Source organism: Drosophila montana, unplaced genomic scaffold, assembly GCF_035044405.1.
Source record: "Drosophila montana isolate Dmon_TW-CO22-7 unplaced genomic scaffold, ASM3504440v1 contig_1264_1, whole genome shotgun sequence".
Classification (NCBI taxonomy): Eukaryota; Metazoa; Arthropoda; class Insecta; order Diptera; family Drosophilidae; genus Drosophila; species Drosophila montana.
In genome coordinates, this window is record NW_026996243.1 from 102,077 (window position 1) to 120,548 (window position 18,472).

The window sequence follows — 18,472 nt, forward strand, 5'->3', positions numbered from 1 at the left end:
TTGCATTCAAACTACTATCAATCCTAATATTACGTTGCAAGACAAAAGCTAACTGCAGCAGAGTCTTACAGCGCGCATCACCCTGTTGTTTTAAATATTATCGATAAAAATTTTCACGGCTTGCACGTGTTGACTTTGTTTTTATTTAGTCTTACTCTGGAAATATAATTTTTAAGCATGTCCGACTTTGAATTACAAGACAGTGGCTCAGAATACGATTCCGACGACAATTCTGATGCTGAGGTATATAAATAAAACAATCAAACAAGTTTGTACACACTGAGAATCAACTTTTTTTACAGCTGCAAGCGGCTTTCGAGCGTGGCGAACTAAAACCTGGTCTCAATGTTGAATTCAGCGGACAGCGCGATAAAGTTAATGATATTGTAAGTAAATTCCATTAAATTAGATTGATTATCCTAATATTCGCTGCCATTTACAGACTAAACTGTTAGCCAAAACACATGCCATACGCCTCGAGCTGCCATGGCTGGAGCGCCTAGACATGGTCAACAGTCTAGCGCCTTTAGCACCCGAGCTGGCTGTGCAGCTAGAGAAGCACGAACAGAAGCGTGCCAATCAATTCAAAGGCAATGCCAAAATACCCTATATGCGCCCCGAAGAGGATCCCGTGCTGAATGATTTTAAGCGCGAAATGCTCTTTCATCGCCAGGCACAAAGCGCTGTGATTGAAGGCATCCAGCGGCTGCAGGAGCTTGGCATCAAGACACGTCGTCCCGATGATTATTTTGCTGAAATGGCCAAGTCCGACGAGCATATGCAAAAGGTCCGTGCCAATCTGATGGCAAAACAGCAGGGACAGGCCAAATCAGAACGCATTAAACAAATACGCGAACAGCGTAAAATGGGCAAAATGCTGGCCAAGCAGACCAAGGTGCAGCGCGAGGCCGAAAAGAAGGAGATGCTTGATAAGCTGAAAAAGTTCCGCAAGGGCAAGCTAAAAAACCTAGACTTCCTGGAGGATGCCAAGGCGCTGGAATCCAAGCAAAAGCATTCGGCGGATAAACGCAAGCAGCGGAACAAAAGGTTCGGGTTTGGTGGCAAAAAGAAGGGTCTAAAACGCAACACCAAGTCCTCTGCAGCTGGACTCGAGTCGGAAAAGTCGACACGTCGCCAGCGCGGCGTCAAAGCGGGCGCCTCGGTAAACAAGCGGCTGGGCAAATCCAGGCGCATGAAGGCAAAGGGCAGAAAGTGAATGAGTATCGTCAAGCTTATGATTAGGTGACCGAAAACTAGATTTTAAAAAATGGCTCCGTTTAGATTTATTATAACTAAATACATTTTGTATGTACATAAAAGCTAAGGCTATCCCGCTATTCCACTTGCTTATGCTTCTTTTTCTTTTTTTTCGGCTTGACAGGCGGCTCGTTTTCAGCGCTGGCACTTTCCGACTGGCGCTTTTTGGAGTTTGCTTGTGGCTCCTGCCCCAGCTCATTATCCAATCGTTCGCTGACATTCTCAGACGCCACCTTATCCGAATCCATGTCCTTCTTTCGCTTCTTTTTGATTTTGATTGTTTTGTCAGCCTCTTCTTTCGGTGAACTCGGTTGGCCCCGCAGCTTGGACAGCATCTCGTGCTCTTGTGGATCCATCACACTCTCAACTTTGTCGGAAACATTCTCAGGCGCCGCGTTATCGTATGCCACACATTTGTCCTTCTTACGCTGCTTTTTAATTTTGATTGGTTCATCGGCCTCCTCAGAGGCAGCCTCTTTAAGTGCACCCTTTTTACCCTGAAGCTTGGCGAGCATCTCGCGCTCCTGTTGCTCCAAGCGCGCCAGTTTGCCGCTCAATTTGAGTCCGTGGCGTGCTCCCTTGTGTGCGGTGCGTCCGCCGCAAGCCTGGAATAGCTCCTCATCTGTCAGGACATGAACTTTGGTAACAGCAATGTCTTCCGTTTTAATGCGTTCTGCGTTGGCCACTTCGCCACCGTCTTGGGTTAGCATGGCAGATTTGAGAAAGTGCTCATAAACGGCGCCACCATCTGACTTGCTTTGATGATCCTTGGCCCTTTTCAGTTTACGTGCTGAATACCCTTTGGTAGAGATTTCCACTGCATCTACGCCTGCTTTGCGTGCTGTACTCACATGGCCATTCTGCTCCACTTGCACGGTCACGTTTGATGCCGCCTCGTTGAAGCAGCGCTCCCACCAGTGATTATTGAATTCTGTGGCACGATCAACGCCCAGGCCCGCATTGTCAAATTTTAAGCTAGCTTTCAGTGGAGCCGCAATTCCATTATTGTGCTTTCCCAAGCCATCGCCCTCTTTCCAGCCGTATTTACCTAATATTTTCTTAGCAAAATCCATTGAACAATGTGATTTTTAATTAGTAAGTTATCGTTTGCATATTTCAAATTTATCGATAGCCGTTAGCAGGGTTGCTTATGCGGCTGGACAGGGATGCACTTTAAGCGCCAAAATTCAAATGTACAATCTAAGAATGCTCAACCCTCTTGCAACAAAAGTTGCTCATTTAACATTATAAAATAATAAAAAATACAACTCGTGCTTCCTTAACACATTCATTTTTCCTTTATTTCACAATCGTTCAAATACCTATATTTCTGTTGTTCTAGCCAATAGAACAAACTCCACTTTATTCGACTATATGACAATGATTAAGTGGCAATTAAAAAATGTTTAAACAAAAAAGAAAAACAAGTTTTAAATACAATAAACTTAAAGAAACGTTATCAGTACGCGCCACATAAATTCAAAAATAACAGAGACACGAAAGTAACCACACCACGCCTTCGTCAACGCCCAGGATCTCAATTGAGGCACAAAAAAGTTGCACGTACTGCCCACGCCGCCTCAACGGATGTTATCGTCAAGGCAATTGGGAGAGAGAGAGAGCTGGGTAGCACGCTCAACCTTCTCGCTGTATGGTAAAGGCGCAGCGGAGATGCAAGTGTCGTGTTCTGCGTGTGGGGCTGCTGCTGTGTGAATTTGAAGCTTGCATTGATTAAAATTTAATTTTAATGTTTACAATTTCAATCTCAACTTTTCGTTTAAATCGTGTCTTCGTTTTGTTTGTCTCTTTAACCGAGTTTTTTCCAATGTTTTCTTTTTTATTAGCAGTGTATTGTTTCTTTTTTTTTCTTTTTGGTTTCAACTTAAATAAAAGTGTGTTCTTCCTGCGCGATGATCTTTTGCTAGGCTTTTTTAGGCGATTACTACAGTTTCGAATGTTTTTTAAAAACAAAATTACATATATTATGTGGTTGTTGTTGTTATTTTATAATTAGATAGTACAGGATGTTGTTGGCTATCAATCATTTATCAATAATAATCGAAAAACGAACGTTGGTTGTTGGTTGTTTTGTGTTTCTTCTATACGTTGCTTTCTCGCTGCCGCTGATTGCCGTTAGAATGCGGTTTGCCATCGAGATAGGAATATCCAATCCCAATATCGCCCACACACAAACACACTGCAAACAATTGCACGAAAAACTAAGGACGAGTAGAGCGGCGCTTAGAAGGCGAACAGCAGCAGGAAGGCCATCATAAGACAGAACAGACCCATAGCCTCAGACAGGGCGAAACCCAAAATGGCATAGGAGAACAGCTGCTGTTTCAACGATGGGTTTCTGGCATAGCCAATGATGAGGGAACCGAATACTGTTCCGATACCAGCACCTGTTGTATTGGTTGTCATTGTCATAGTAGCAAGCGCACAATATATAGGAGAAAAATGTTGAGAAAAAGAGACAAAATAGATTAATTAATTCGTACAGAAAATTGGTTTATATTTAAGTCGCATCGGCAGTTGCCGACGGATAGGCATAGGCTCCATATGGAGCTATATGCACAAAGCGATTTGGATTTGCATCAAAATCCAACTCTGCCGGTTGGCCTTTTTCATCTCTTTTATTGGGTCAGTCAGTCACAGATTAGTCTGAATTGAGTTCTGCGCACCTCAGGCAAGGTTTGCAGCAAGCACATCGCACTTAAATTGCTGGTCACGAAAGTTTTCAATGCAACATGGCCGGCGGCAAGCGGCAAGCGCTGCGGCAACAGCCATACTGCAGCTTTTCTGGTACTTTCGCCTTGTGATTACACAAGTTTCCGGCTAGGAAATGAAGCTCCGCGACACACAAGAACCTCTCAGCGCTTGTATGTTGTTACAGCAACATGGGAGCTTTGACCATATCTCAGACCTTCCCGGGGCGTTTTAAAAGAGTAATCAGATACTCGTTGTGTGTGCCCCAGATGCTAGATTGTAACTGACTGTAGCGATGAACATAGCCGCTAGGCAGGATTGGACAAATTAAATCATGGTAAGATGGTAGTGTATCAGACAAGTCGCTTAACAATTGGTAACCAATACAAACCGGAACCAGCGACACCGACTGTTGCAGCACCAGCACCAATGAATTTGGCAGCCGAATCAATGTCACGCGTGACTGGCGAGGTCTGGAATGACCTGATCTGTGGCAGTAATGCTACGGGGGTTGTGTTCTGAGCGACCAAGGTTTGGCTCTGGCTGATAACGGCGCTGCTCAATGGTCGCAAGTATTGCTTGGAGTTGGCGAGGAGCTGTAAAAATATACGAAAAATGGTTAAATTATATAATAAAACACAAACGAGAGTGCTTCGTTTGCTCTTCATCTGAGATAAAAAGTGTTGTTGTTGTTGTTGTTGACTTTGCGCGTTGCCATTGCCAAGTTATGCAATGAGTTAAGCAATTTGGATTTTAGCCATTTGGCTATAGCATTTGTTGACATTTTAGAAGGCGGCAAATCAATAATTAACGTTGCTCATTTATATGCATTTTGTTTCTAGTTGAGAATAAATTCATGCTACTATAGGAAATTTCTTGGAAAGCTTTCACCGGTTCTAACCTCAACTACAAGCAGTAACAACGTTAATGTAACTTGTTATACAACTCCTACAGAGTATTTAAATCGCTAAGAATTAATGCCAAAATTGATTAGATTAAATGCAAATTCCCTTTAAATTGTTTAAATTGCACGGATTAAATAGGTGCACCTATAAATTGCACATAACCTCAAATCTCACATTCAACTTATGTAACTGTATGTGTTTTCCATTGGAATTCGAAGTCACCACACAGTCGCAGCATAGAAGTTTTTTCTTAACGAGCAGTGAAAATCGATGCGGCTATAGAAAATTATGTAATTAATAGCAACATTAGCACACATAACTTTCTATCTCACTGAATAACTTTATCTATTTTGTACTTACCACGGTCCTGGCAACCGGGGCAATGCGAGAGACTGTCGACACGAACATTTTTAGTTGAATTGTAATTGGCGTTTCGCACAAAATTGAAGCAAGCGCACGGAGCTCTGCAAAAGATATAGATGTAGATGTCTTGTAAATATATAGATTTATTTATATATATATGCATATTTGTTGCGAATCGCTGCTGCAAATGCCGCTGCCCGCCTGCAAGTTGCTGTTGGTTACGTAATGTGAAAAAATTTATATATCCACTCGAATTCGCAGTTCTCAACAGAACTAGACGCACTATTCAATTACAATTATTTAATTTGAATTAAACTTCACTGGATCTACTAAAACTAACAGTGATTTCCTTCAACCGTTGAACTTTTCTAGTGACGCAACGAATTTACACTCGCACACTACAGCACAAAACACACTGACAGTTCTCTTCATACGTCCGTGTGACATCTTGTGTGAATGTGTGTATGTGCCGCAAGATGGCGACACTGAACACGTTTGAAAAAATATTTTCACTCATAATGTAAATTGGTCACAGTTTTTCACTTTAATTTGTAACTAAAATTGTACATTTAAAATCATGTTCAAGCATTTTCATTCGGCACTGATTATTCAACCAGCAGCAGAAGGCATGGCGGCGGGTGGTGCAGGGGTGCTCCACATTTTCAATTTTCAGCGTAAGATTGCCGTCCAACTCACTTCGAACAAACCCTTAACAACAGTGGAACCGTATTGAACGCGAAATTTTACTTTACCCTACAGTCGCCATGCAATTCTTGCTCGTGGTGAATTGGAAAGCCACCTGGAAAGTCATGGGCACATGAGCGCCTATCGATAACAACATGTGTATTTGCTAACCCAAATAGAGGTGTTACCATTAAATAACAAAAGCTTATAAATAATATTTAAGAGGTTAGCCATTATATTAATTAATTTATAATAAAGTTATCAGCAGATGACACTAAATTGCCATATACCATATACTTTAAAACATAATACATACATATATATATATATGAAGTTTTATCAAGTTAAGAATATTACAATTTTCTAACATCAATTTCATTCCCATCCGCGGTTCTGTTGAGGTTCAAGGTAAATTCTGTATATTTACCTTAAATATCTTCAGATTATTTGCGATAAAATTCTTCGACTATAAATGCAAGCCTGTTCTGTGGTGAATTGGAAATAAACTTGGAAGTTGATACCGGTCTTTCTTATCAGCCCTGAAATTAGGCTTTTCGTTAATAAATTATTAAAGTACTTAATTTGGATCGACAAGATTATTTTAGAAATGTTGACTTGCAACTAATGTGACAAATCTGAACGTCAACACAATCCTACAAACAGTGTTGCATCCAATCTAAGCAAACTGAGCAAATTATATCTTCGATTGAAAAATTTGCGCGCCTGAATTTTAAATATGGTGTTTAAATATTGCGATTTTTTGTATTAAATAAAAAAGGTGATCAATTTTATTGCAAATTTTGCTAAAAACAACAAACATTATAAAACAAAATTTGATTGTCTACTAAAAACACTTACCACTCGCTGACTCTTAATCGATTAGGTATCGAATGTGTATCCAGCCCTGGTCCGCATACAGCCACGCGTCGTGGTGTCGTCACGTCGTCTGGATTATGTTATAATTTGAGCTACTTAAAATCCAGCATAATTGAAACAGGATGCTGTAAGTAATGGACGCAACCGCAGTGCTTTTAATAATACGCATATCATAAACGCCATATTGAAGTATTCATATTTCGTGTTCTGTATCATTGCAGCCCTCAATTGCATAACAGCGATTTTGCATAAGTGTGTATGTGTGTGTGCGTACGGCCAGGGAGGATACACACAAATACATACTAATCGACGGAACGTTTCACAATTCATTTTACTGGATCATCAATAATATAAAACAAATTCGATATACGCTGCATATTGCATTTTTGCTGGAGTTAGTTGATTGGATAATTTTGTTGCAACAACGCCGCAAATTTGTTTTGGCTGCTATCGAACATATTGTATATATCGATAGTTAACTGTATGCGATAATTACCATAACCCACAGTATTTGTTTGAGCAATCTTAACTGTTAGTAACAGTACAGCCGCCTGTTAAGTTCTTGAATGCCAGAAACATAACATTAAACAAGCAGTGACACTTACATAACGCGCAGTCACAGTCGTACGTCGAGTGATATGGCCGTGTTTCTGATCAACATCTGCAAATTCAATGGCTGTTTTAAAACTTTTCCAAGTCTAGGCGACTTAATATCACACATCGAGGGAACACACATAGGCAAGTATTTGAAAAACAAAAATTTGTGTGATAAAGTGAAAAAGTGTTTCAAAATACCGATGACAAACAACATTAATTAGTCGCGTGATGCACGGGGCGGCTCGACGCTGTCACTGACGCCGCAGACGTCGTCGGCAATCTGTGTTTTGTTTATTTAATTTATTTATATGTACATAGTATATACATATTCTGTTTGTGCGCGTGTGTGTGTGCGTGCATATACTGAATGAATAGTAGGTACATTTGGAGTGTGTGCGTGTGAATGCATGCCCGTTGCAGCGTTTCGGTACATAAATAAAATATTGTTTTCGTTCGTTTTTAATGCCCAGCCCTGAAATCAATTTTAGCAGACAAACACATACATAGACTTGTTAATGCTAGCAAATATATTGCTACGGTGCAATAATATCAAAGTGTGCCATGGAAAATCAATATGGCCAGGCCTTTAATACGCACGCACGTTTTAATGCGTACGCGTCGTCGCCTTCAATTGAAACAAGCGAGCGCATTCACAATAGGCGGCAAGCCAAGCTGAATTACCTGTGCCCGCTCACACACACATACACATGCATATAAACGTCCATTCGTGGCATGTACAGCATTCATTCTACACAGTAACACACTCACATAAATGAATATGCTTGCTTTAGATTGGCCAACTATACAAGTGCGAGCGAGAACGCAATTGCGTGGCAAGCAAAAACAACGAAAGCAAGCAAAAAGCCGGTGATCCATTAAACAACAACACTGCATATGTGCTGGCTTAAGTGTGTGTGTGTGCATGTGTGTCTGTGCTTGTAACCCGCCAGCGTAGCAGCAGCAGCATCTGTACCCCAGCCGGCAAGGGCAAGTGAGCGCCTTTTTTCGTTTGTGTTCTGTGTGTGTGTGTGTTTGACCTGTCTCTGGCTTGGTCTTGGGAATTGAGCGCGTCTCTTGCAGGTGCCAACACCTGCTCAATCCACGCATCTCAACGTCAAACTGCTACGAAAGCTCTGCGCCAATTGCACCCACGCACGTTATGCGTAATCAATTCTTGTCAATGCTGTGGCCCATACACCCGTCTCCGATTACGTGCATTTCACTACAGTGAAAGTTCCTCTAATGGGACAGGGCGGGCGCGAAATCTATTTTCTGTCCTAGGCGGACAAATTTTCTTCCAAATAACTGGTAGATAGAAAAGTTTCCAAACATTTGTTTTTATTAATCATTTTCATAGTTTGAAATGTGCAAAAATTTGTAAAAGTATTATCTATTTATTTGTACATGGATGTCCGCTCAAGAAAGTTTTCACTGTAACCAAGTTACGTGAACCAATTACGTCTTTCGGAGAGGAAAAGCAACGTAGGTAGCCGGGGTGTCAAAACAAAAATGTCTAATTTTAGATCAGGTACTTAAGCAGCAGCGTCGTCAGCGTGTGTGTGCGTGGTTGCAAGGGGGTGGAAAATCAATAAAATTAAGCTCAGTGTTGCCACTTGGCTACAATGGTGTGGCGATGGGTGTCTGTGGGAATGGGGGTTGTGCGAGTTAAGTGCGCGCAGGGGTGTTATTTATGGTGGTGGTGCGAGTGGCGGAGCTGTTCCAGCACACTCATGTATATTTGTGCTTCATTTATATTTGTATATACTTTCATATGCATGGTATGTGCGTAAATAAGAGTTGGGCGCGTATCGTGCTTTCGTGACAGGAACACGCACGACTCAACACGACGCGTTCGTGGTAACACGCCAAATAAATCTCATGCTAATAAATGAAAAAAGTCGTGTTAGTATTGGTGCTAAATATAGTACTATAACTATTTAAACAAAACTCAAATGAAAGATTTATAAAACTCGAAAAAAATTTTTTACAAATATTTACAAATAATAATAATAAAAGTACAAAAACTCATGAGTGTCGTGTTGGGTATACAAATTGTGGACGCAACCCACACATACCGCGTACTGTTTTTCAAAGAAAGACTCCACGCGCCCATCTCTAGCGTCAGTGTAGGGGTGGTATCAAGCTCAGCTGATTATTACGGCTAAAAGTTAGCAGCTGTTTGTTGTTGCTGCTGCGTCTGCGGCTGCTGCTGTGATAACGGTCAACAGCAAATGGCGCGTTGACGGGCGCTCGCTAGCATTACATAAAGTTGGTAAGGCTAATGGGTCCTCGCACACGCATCGCCCTTGGCAACAAGACTCGCAATACATAAATACATACATATACATACATATATCTAATATGTTATGTGCCCATAAGCTTTGAGAAAGATAACAGCTCGAAGGACTTAAGCTGTTTACCTATTTACATAGTGTATATCAATAATACATATGTATTTGCTTGGCCCAGTTTGACGTTTGTCTCGCGCTTATCGCATCGCACCATCTACGTACGCTCTTTTAGCTTGACGGGTGTTGGGAGGCAATTTCAATTTTTTCACAAGTTCCTTTTGCTGCTATGGCAACGCTGCCGCAAGACCTTCAAGTTTGTCCTTTGCACAGTTGCCAGGCACCTGTTGTGCATACACACACACAGGCGCACACACTCACATGCATACATAAATACGATGCGGCACACGCGCCCTGTAATTTTATCGATAACATGTGCCGCTGTGAAATGCAATATGCCGTTACATATTTTGCAATATTTCTACATGTTCCAAGCAGGTCTGGAATGTTGTTAATGCAATTGATTGTAATTATTCGGTTTGTTATTCCAGTCATCGACATTTTGGGCACTGTTTATCAAATTTCGATATGTGCACTGGAAAACATTGCACGCCCAAAAAACAAATACACAACATCTGTACATACATATGTATATTGATATGTGTATGTGTGTGTATAATTATTATCTGCTTAAAAAAAAAGAATAAGAATTCTGCAATAAGTGAATGACTCAGATGACAACGCAAAAGCAATAAGAATAACAGGAATAATAACGCAGCGTTGTTGTTTATGTTTATTTTGTTTTTAAAATGCGAATGTATAGCAGCGGTATACACATGCATATTTATACGTATGTGTGTGTATGTATGTATAGCTAGATCAAATTTGTTTAAAAACAAATGCGCTGCTTCTTATTCAGTGTTCGAAAATTTGATAAACAAATTGCCAGCTGAATAGTTGGCATCTAGCGCAAGGCATGTGAGAGAGAAACAAGAACCGCTAGACGATTGCCTAAGGTTATCAACAATAGCAAAAAGCAACAATAACAAATAACAATAATAAATTTGAAAAAAAGATTGTTAACTGATTTGAGCGTAACAAATGACGCCGTTTATGCGTTTGTGGGTGGTGGTTGTAGTCGAAGGCAGGGGCATACCATTGATTTCATCAGCTAAAAAACAATAAGTTTTAACAATAAATTGTTAAGTAACAATTTAAAATTTCTATTTGCGGTACGTGTGTTGTCCGTTGCGAATGTTTCAACAATTGCAGGGCACGTAGTCATAATTTTAGTAATAGCAACTGATAACGCACACTCATTAATACAGGCTACAGGCACATACATTTACATTATATGCGGACATATGTTCTGATCTATTTTTTAATTTGTCGCATATGATTCATATTTGTTTGCAAACACAGCAAAAAGATTACATTGCTATCGACTCAATTTGTGTTATCGTCGTGCGTGGGGTGGATGCGTGGGAGGGCGCCCAACGATAATTGGACTGGGGCAAACGATGGGGAGGATATTTCGATTACCTGTTGCACGCCAATCGATTGCATTTTGTGTGCAGGGTGTTTCGAGTGCAAAGAGCGAATGTGATTGGCTGTTTGTAATAAATAGTAATTTCATGTGCGCTGTCGTGGAAGTTAGGTTACCCCCACACACACATGCACACACACACACACACACACACACACACACACACATCACCTATGCGCCGCTGTTATGCACTGGCTGATTGAGCAGACTTTGAGCTTATGCTTGTCGTCGGTTCGCACGATTAGATAGTCACACACATGTGCTCGCCTCGCTGCGAAGCCCCACTTCCCTGCACACACCCCTATGCACAACAGTAATGTATGTGTGCATAATCACAAGACCCCCATAAAAATGCGTCAGCAACCGCATCATGAGCGCAGTAGGACAGTCGATTCAAAATATTACATGCGTTCACATTTATTTATTCATATTATTTTAGCCAGTGCTGGTGTCTGGTGCGTACCCCTTACCCTTGCATCCTCTCCGGTCTGTAATGTTAGAGATGAGAGTGTGTCGTGTTTAAAACTCGTGAAAATCAACATCGCAAAAAAAAACCTAACCTTTTAAGAAAAAAAACTCAAACTTATCTTTAAATTGTTAAACAACCCACAAATAGGCTTCGTGTTGCGCTCAAAAAAAAAAAACTTGAACAAGCGCTCGTCTCTGTGTTACAAAGTGATTGAACTTGTTTTAATGTATAATAAAACCGTATATTAAAGCAAACTCAGAAAGAAAAAAACATTTATAATTGATGGCATTTTGAAATGATTTTTGTATGCAGGTTATTTGTGTGCACCCGTATTGGGTTTCAAATTGGATTATAAATATATATATATATACATATATAGGCATATAAAGCATGCTAATGGTATTTCCTCGCTCCCCCTCTGTAGACTATGATCCTAAGGTGGTCGAGCAAAAGGAGCTGGCACCGCCCCCGTCTCTGCCGCTGAGCTATGTGCTGCGCTTCATCTCAGATGATGCACGCAAGGAACCTTCCACTTTTCTGTCCAACACCACCAACAATAACAACAGCGCCAGCAACACCGGCAGCAGCGGCAATGCGGGCAACGCAGAGCTCAAGCGAAAGCTGGCCATTAAGCATCATAGCTATAGCATGTCCTCGTCAAATCGTAGCAACACGCCCACAGGTACGTCCCCATGCTTCAATTTAAATAAGTACCAGTCTCAAACAACTCACACTTTTGTAGGCAGCGAAATGGACGAAGATGAAATGGTTGTCACCGAATCGGAGGATAGCAATGACTCTTGGACCACCGAGGAGTTTAGCTCGGAATTTATTATGCGTTATGGTAGCAGGTACGTTCGGCTTAAAAAATTAATAATATGTGATCCAACTTAACGTATGTGTGCTATACATTTGCAGGCATTCCGGTGGCGGCAGCAATGGCACGCCTGGCAATGAAAAACCTTTTGCGTGTCCCGTGCCCGGCTGCAAGAAGCGTTACAAGAACGTGAATGGCATTAAATACCATTCGAAGAACGGCCACAAAAAGGACGGCAGGTTAGCGACCAAAAACAAGTTAGCAACAATAAGCACACAAAACTCATTTGCCCATTCCCATATACGAATTCCACAGAGTGCGTAAGGGCTACAAATGCCACTGCGGCAAGAGCTATAAAACGGCGCAAGGCCTGAAAAACCATGCACTGCTCACCCACAATACACAGCCAGAGAGCGTTTTAACCGCTGAAAATGTGATTAGATGCAAACCGGAGAACAATAACAGCAGCAACAGCAGCAGCCTGGCCGGTAGCAACAATGCTGGCAGCAACAATGTCGGCCTGTTGCAGCGCAGCAATTCACCATCGCAGTCGCTGGGCTCGCTGAGTCCCTCCAGCAGCAACATGTCGAGCAGCACCAGCACCAGCTGTCACGGCGCTGGCAGCTTGGGCAGCAATAGCTTGTCTAGTAATGCTGCCACTGCCACCAACATGTTGCAGCAGCTTAGCAATGGTAACATTGTGACTGTCACAAATTTGCCACAGCAGCAGCAACAAGCACTGCCGCAACAGCAACAGCAGCAGCAAATGAGCGTCAGCACACTGTCGCAAAACGCCACAGCAACAACAACAACAGCAACAGGTAACAGCAACAACAGTTTAATGCGCAGCACACTCGGTTTAGTATCCATTAAAGCCAACAACCACAACAACAACAATAATGTTGCCGCTGTTGCTGGCGGCAACAACAGCAATACAAAGTCCGTTAGCAATTTAATAGCTGCCAATGCAACGGCCAACAAAATACTCAAGATAGCCACCAACGTGGCCAACGGCGTGGATATTGCACAGCAGCATAAATTGGTTGACAGTAACATCTCCAAGGCAAACGGCAGCAATGCGACAAACGTGGCAACAGCTGCCGTTGCCAGCAGCAACACGCCCACTAAAATCACGTTGCCCAATTTGGTTAACCTAGGCATACTAACGCCGGCCACCTCGCCCACCAAGAACACACAAACCTTGACTTTCACCACCACGGCCGGCAGCCAGCAACAGCAGCAACAACAACAACAGGCTCTGGTGGCAACGCTAACGACCAACATGCTACAGCAGCAACAACAGAAGTTGCCCAAGACAAATATATTGCTGCTGCAGGAGCCAAACACGATTAACACACATCTAATACAGTCGCCGCCACAGCAGCAACAACAGCAACAGCAACATGTGCTGCCCATCAGTCCCACAAGCAGCATTGGCAGCAGCAAGAGCAGCTCACCCACACCACCCCAACAACAACAGCAGCAGCAGCAGCAGCAGCAGCAACAACAACAACAACAACAGCTGCACAAGAGCTCAGCTGCTGCTGTTTTAAAACAAAAGCATGTCATGGTTAACAACCTGTCGGCGACAGCAGTAGCCTCAGCAACAGCATCAAGTGCATCCAGCGTCGAGCCGATGGATACGGATGAAGCGGCAATTGTTGCTAGCGATATGTTAACTTTGACGAACAACAGCATCTTGAATTCAAATGCTGCCACTGGCACAGTTGATGGCAAGGATATGCCCTCGACTATTGCAGCGACTGTCACTACGGGCACCATCACGCTGGCGGCTATTGAAGTTGTTGGCGCCGGCATTGTCAACAGCGAAACGTAGCCTATACTCAAGAAACTACTAATGCGCCGTCAGTGCGCGCTAGAGGCGGCGCCTGCTTTATCAAACTAAAAAGCAAGCGCCGCTTCTCGTATACGAACAAAAAAAAGGGCAACATATACAACAAAAAAAAAAAAAAAAAAAAAAAAGGAAAAAACAGTAAACATTCTAACAATACACTGTAAAGGAACAAATTTGTTCTCACTGCTTAGTTAATGTACTCAATTTTTAGTTATTATAACTTTAAGGTACGCCCCCACTTCCACTCGCTTGAGTGAGTTAAAGGCGGGGGATGGGGGCGTTGTCACTCACCAAAACCCATTGGAAAAACATTTTGTAGACTGCTTTTTAATTTTTGGCTTACCATAGACCAGAGCATATATAAATTGTCTCTTAAATATTTGTATTATGTACTATGGAAACGCGAATCGTATAGATTGTGCAATATGATTTTGTATACAACATTTTTAGTTAGCGATTAACGGCTGATCTCCACTTAATTTAATTTAGTCTTAGTTAAACAATATATAGACGAAACGATTGCAAACAACACGCAACACAATTGTAATAAACAGCATAATATTTGAATTTATTTTCCAAGCTAACAAACACTTTTATTATCAGAGCCAGACTAAATGTATGTGTATTATATGATATAGAACTGCAAAACAAAAGTATTATTTATATTTAAGCTCTAGCAAAATGAATTTCATATAGTAACACACATATTTTAATATACACATATATATCTAGCTAATTAATAAGCATTTAGCTTAACATTTAGCCCACAGACCTCTCGTGTATATTTTTAAGTTAACACACATTTCAATACTTTCCACTTTGGTGCAATAATATGTTTTTGTTTTTATCATCTCGCAATTTTTACACAAATTATGTTTCTGTTGGTTTTTTTTTTAATATTTGGTTTGCCTTTTGGTTTTTATTTTATGATTTCGTTACTTCTTTTCCTTTTCTCTCTACCTATTGCAGAAACCTCTTACTCCTGCTCACACAACAACAACAGCAACAGCAGCAGCGACAGCAGCAAGCAACTTGCAACAGCCGCAACTGCAACAGCCAAGTACAATCGGCCCACAGCAGCAGCCGCTACAGCAGCACCAAGCAAAACGTCGTCGTCAGCGACCACGCCCATGCAAATCTCGTACACCTTCATTGAGCACAAGTATTCCCTGGGTTTTAAAGAGAAATTCCTGTCGAATCTTCGCGCCAGCCGCAACGCATCTGGTGGAGCGTCCAACGGCGACCAACTGGCCGCAACAGCTGCTGGCATTGGGGCAGAGGCAGCAACGGTTGGCACAGTTGGTAGTGGCAGCGGTAGCGCCAATCCCAACGCTGGCAACATGCTTAGCGCTGTTGCTGTGGGCCAAATGTGCGCGCTGCAGAACGAGCATATACATCAAAATCTCTACAAGAAAACAATCAATTGAGAGTGTGTGTGTGAGATGAGATAAGACCGGATCAGATCAGTTCAGTTCAAATTTGGGCACAGATCGGACCGCATATATAGAGAGTTGGCTGTGATGAAGTAGTTTTATGTCTGAGGAGAGCAAGAGGATTTGTCAAGAAAGCAGTAGAGAATTAGGAAGAGAGAAGCATTAGGAGAGCAAATACGCAAGTTTTCATGCCGTTCAATAATATTTTAAACAAATGAAAAAACAAACACAAACAAAACACAATTTATTTTTCTATATAAATGTAAAAAAAAAAAAAACTAGCAAACACTTTCGCACATTTCACAAACTTTAACCAAGTCTAAAAAACAACGATTGGCAGTAACAAAAACAAAAACACAAATATATATATATAAAACCTCTCTCTCTCTCTTAACTTTGCATTAGAGAATTAAAAAAAAAAAAAAAACAAACAAAAGCAAAACCCCATTTAAAAATTAACCATATAATTTAGTGAATACATTTTTGAAGTTGTTTCTTCAACTAGTCATTATCGTAGTTAAATTAAATTTTTTGATTTACATGCACATCTAGAAATTTATTACCAACTCAACTACTGTGGCTACTGTATTATGTAAGATCGCAAACGATTTCGGTTACCACGTAATAGTTGGTTTATATAATTTTCATACAAAAAATTCATCAAATTGACAACAGAAACATAAAATGTCGTTTTCTGCACATTAGTTAAATTTTTCGTTAGGCACGAAGTTAAATTTGCCAAAAACTTCGTGTAAAGTAAAAAAAATATTGTATCGAATATGCAAGCAAATAAAATAGCTAGCTACAAATTACAAATAAAATATAAAAAAAAAAAACATTGAAAGTGAAGGAATACAAAAAAAAGAAGCATAATAGAAGAGAAGCTTAAAAGCTTCAACTGTTTCCGTTTAGAATCCACAATAACTCTATGGTAGTTATAGTATTATATGATATAAATTATATATATATATATTTGTAGTTATATGTGTGCACATTTAATTTATATATGAAATAATTATATATGTTCTCTATTCATGTGCGTGTCTCTGTGTGTGTCTGTACGATTATGAAATTGATATAATGATTGTCTTAATTCAAATTTACGATCGTCCTTAAATGTAATACATTTTATAATCCTATATATATATATATATATAGCTGTATGTTCTATTTCTATGATGCGAGTCATATTCAAAGTATTTTATGCATGCATACAAAATTAACATTAATAATTAGAAACTATTTAAAACATAACAAAACAACAAAATATGGAAGTGTTAGTCGCCCCCAACAATAAAAAAAATATGTAATTGGGTTCCTTATGTACGAATAATGCATAAAATTGAAAGAAATGAAAGAAAAACATGATACGAAACAGAACAAATTAATTGACATTTTTAATATATACACTACCTTATACAAACATATAAAAATAATTATATAAATATATATTATATATATATATACATAATATTAATGAATAATTAGTATACCTAAAGCCGCCAACCGCCAAACAACAAATTTTGATGCGCATTTGCAGACGCCCAGCGTCTTAAATTAGACTACAAATACTACTAAATAATAAATGTGCCCCCCTCCCAAAACGTATATAAACTATCTTTAAGACCACACGCTTATGCGGCTTTAACCGGCCGATATAGTTTAGCTATCAACTTTTATATCAACAAATAAAATGAAAACAACGTAAAAAGCTATGCTTCGGCTCACCGAAGCTGACATACCCTTGCAGATCAAATTTAATACAATCAATCAAGTTATTGAGAGACACATTCGTCCTTCCGCTATTATCATAGACTCTTATCAAAGAGTCGAAAAATATTCTGCATTCACAACAAGTTTTCTATCCGTGCGATCTGTAGGCGTATACAAAAACACTTTTGCGCTACAATATAAAAACTGAAATAGGCAAATAAATAAACCTTGGAAACCAACTCAAACCTTCTAATGAAAACAATAAATTAAATATATACCTATTTCTATATTTAAATGTATTTCATCTTATATAAGACTGCTGTTATGTTCGTAAATATATTTAATATATATTATAATTAACGAAAAATATAAACCATACAACACATAATAAATTATATGAAGAAAAAACAAAAAAAAAAAATGCAAGCTACATGAATAGTTAGTATATTCATACTCAACCTATATACATACGACTATGTACTATACTATATACATATATATATATATATATATTAAATGTACTGTAGTTTACTAAAACTCGTTATTATGTACATGTAGAGAAATATTTGAAGCGTATGTGTATGCAACCATCAAAAATCAACTTATATTGTAACAAGGGCTAAAGTTGTAGAAACTTGAAATATGACGGGTTTTAATATCAAGTAACCTAACTACATAAAAAAACGACATCATCATTAACATTATCATCCACAAACAAAAAATAAAATAAAGTAGTAAAATATTCTCTTTTTGCTTTATGTGATCTATTATACATATACATTAAAACATACATAACTACATACATATATATCTATATATGTACAATAAAAAATGTCCTTTGAAAAAAATACAACATTATTTTCATTTTTGGTTGAAATGTGTTAAGTGTAATAAACAAATACCGTATGGAACATACATTTTCCAATCAGTGCGAACTCCACGTCAATCTCATGGCATTTG

The 18,472-nt window shown here is 39.8% G+C and overlaps 4 protein-coding genes across 5 annotated transcripts; 2 read left to right on the top strand and 2 right to left on the bottom strand.

The window, feature by feature from the left end:
- Nucleotides 1–87: 87 nt before the first annotated feature.
- On the top strand, nucleotides 88–1,342 carry LOC135426671 (probable rRNA-processing protein EBP2 homolog). Its single transcript, XM_064679907.1, has 3 exons — nucleotides 88–243; nucleotides 303–386; nucleotides 443–1,342. The coding sequence occupies exons 1-3, from the start codon at nucleotides 178–180 to the stop codon at nucleotides 1,214–1,216; spliced, it is 924 nt and encodes a 307-aa protein (XP_064535977.1). The 5' UTR covers nucleotides 88–177; the 3' UTR covers nucleotides 1,217–1,342.
- LOC135426662 (G patch domain-containing protein 4) lies at nucleotides 1,255–2,364 on the bottom strand. The gene has a single exon (XM_064679894.1). The coding sequence runs from the start codon at nucleotides 2,328–2,330 to the stop codon at nucleotides 1,335–1,337; it is 996 nt and encodes a 331-aa protein (XP_064535964.1). The 5' UTR covers nucleotides 2,331–2,364; the 3' UTR covers nucleotides 1,255–1,334.
- A 709-nt stretch (nucleotides 2,365–3,073) lies between these two features.
- On the bottom strand, nucleotides 3,074–6,017 carry ATPsynC (ATP synthase, subunit C). The gene is made up of 4 exons (XM_064679508.1): nucleotides 5,931–6,017; nucleotides 5,232–5,335; nucleotides 4,358–4,562; nucleotides 3,074–3,662 (listed from the first exon to the last, which is right to left on the bottom strand). The coding sequence occupies exons 2-4, from the start codon at nucleotides 5,277–5,279 to the stop codon at nucleotides 3,499–3,501; spliced, it is 417 nt and encodes a 138-aa protein (XP_064535578.1). The 5' UTR covers nucleotides 5,280–5,335; nucleotides 5,931–6,017; the 3' UTR covers nucleotides 3,074–3,498.
- A 766-nt stretch (nucleotides 6,018–6,783) lies between these two features.
- On the top strand, nucleotides 6,784–18,239 carry LOC135426383 (probable serine/threonine-protein kinase cdc7). 2 transcript variants are annotated; one of them, XM_064679465.1, is made up of 7 exons: nucleotides 6,802–6,921; nucleotides 7,016–7,532; nucleotides 12,119–12,376; nucleotides 12,437–12,545; nucleotides 12,613–12,750; nucleotides 12,827–13,332; nucleotides 15,336–18,239. In XM_064679465.1, exons 2-7 carry the CDS (start codon nucleotides 7,433–7,435, stop codon nucleotides 15,791–15,793), a joined length of 1,569 nt encoding a protein of 522 aa, XP_064535535.1. In that variant the 5' UTR covers nucleotides 6,802–6,921; nucleotides 7,016–7,432; the 3' UTR covers nucleotides 15,794–18,239. The 2 variants fall into 2 exon arrangements, with proteins under 2 accessions (XP_064535526.1, XP_064535535.1); XM_064679456.1 differs by lacking the exon at nucleotides 15,336–18,239 and having other exon boundaries at nucleotides 6,784–6,921; nucleotides 12,827–15,224.
- Nucleotides 18,240–18,472: the final 233 nt, after the last annotated feature.

Coding starts and splice junctions, on each gene's coding strand:
- LOC135426671 (XM_064679907.1), top strand. CDS start 178: ATGTCCGACTTTGAATTACAAGACAGTGGCTCAGAATACGATTCCGAC. Junction 244..302: donor ACGACAATTCTGATGCTGAG/GTATATAAATAA, acceptor CTTTTTTTACAG/CTGCAAGCGGCTTTCGAGCG. Junction 387..442: donor GCGATAAAGTTAATGATATT/GTAAGTAAATTC, acceptor TGCCATTTACAG/ACTAAACTGTTAGCCAAAAC.
- LOC135426662 (XM_064679894.1), bottom strand. CDS start 2,330: ATGGATTTTGCTAAGAAAATATTAGGTAAATACGGCTGGAAAGAGGGC.
- ATPsynC (XM_064679508.1), bottom strand. CDS start 5,279: ATGTTCGTGTCGACAGTCTCTCGCATTGCCCCGGTTGCCAGGACCGTG. Junction 4,563..5,231: donor CCCCGGTTGCCAGGACCGTG/GTAAGTACAAAA, acceptor ATATTTTTACAG/CTCCTCGCCAACTCCAAGCA. Junction 3,663..4,357: donor AGTCGGTGTCGCTGGTTCCG/GTTTGTATTGGT, acceptor CCAATACAACAG/GTGCTGGTATCGGAACAGTA.
- LOC135426383 (XM_064679456.1), top strand. CDS start 7,433: ATGGCCGTGTTTCTGATCAACATCTGCAAATTCAATGGCTGTTTTAAA. Junction 12,377..12,436: donor TCGTAGCAACACGCCCACAG/GTACGTCCCCAT, acceptor ACACTTTTGTAG/GCAGCGAAATGGACGAAGAT. Junction 12,546..12,612: donor ATTATGCGTTATGGTAGCAG/GTACGTTCGGCT, acceptor ATACATTTGCAG/GCATTCCGGTGGCGGCAGCA.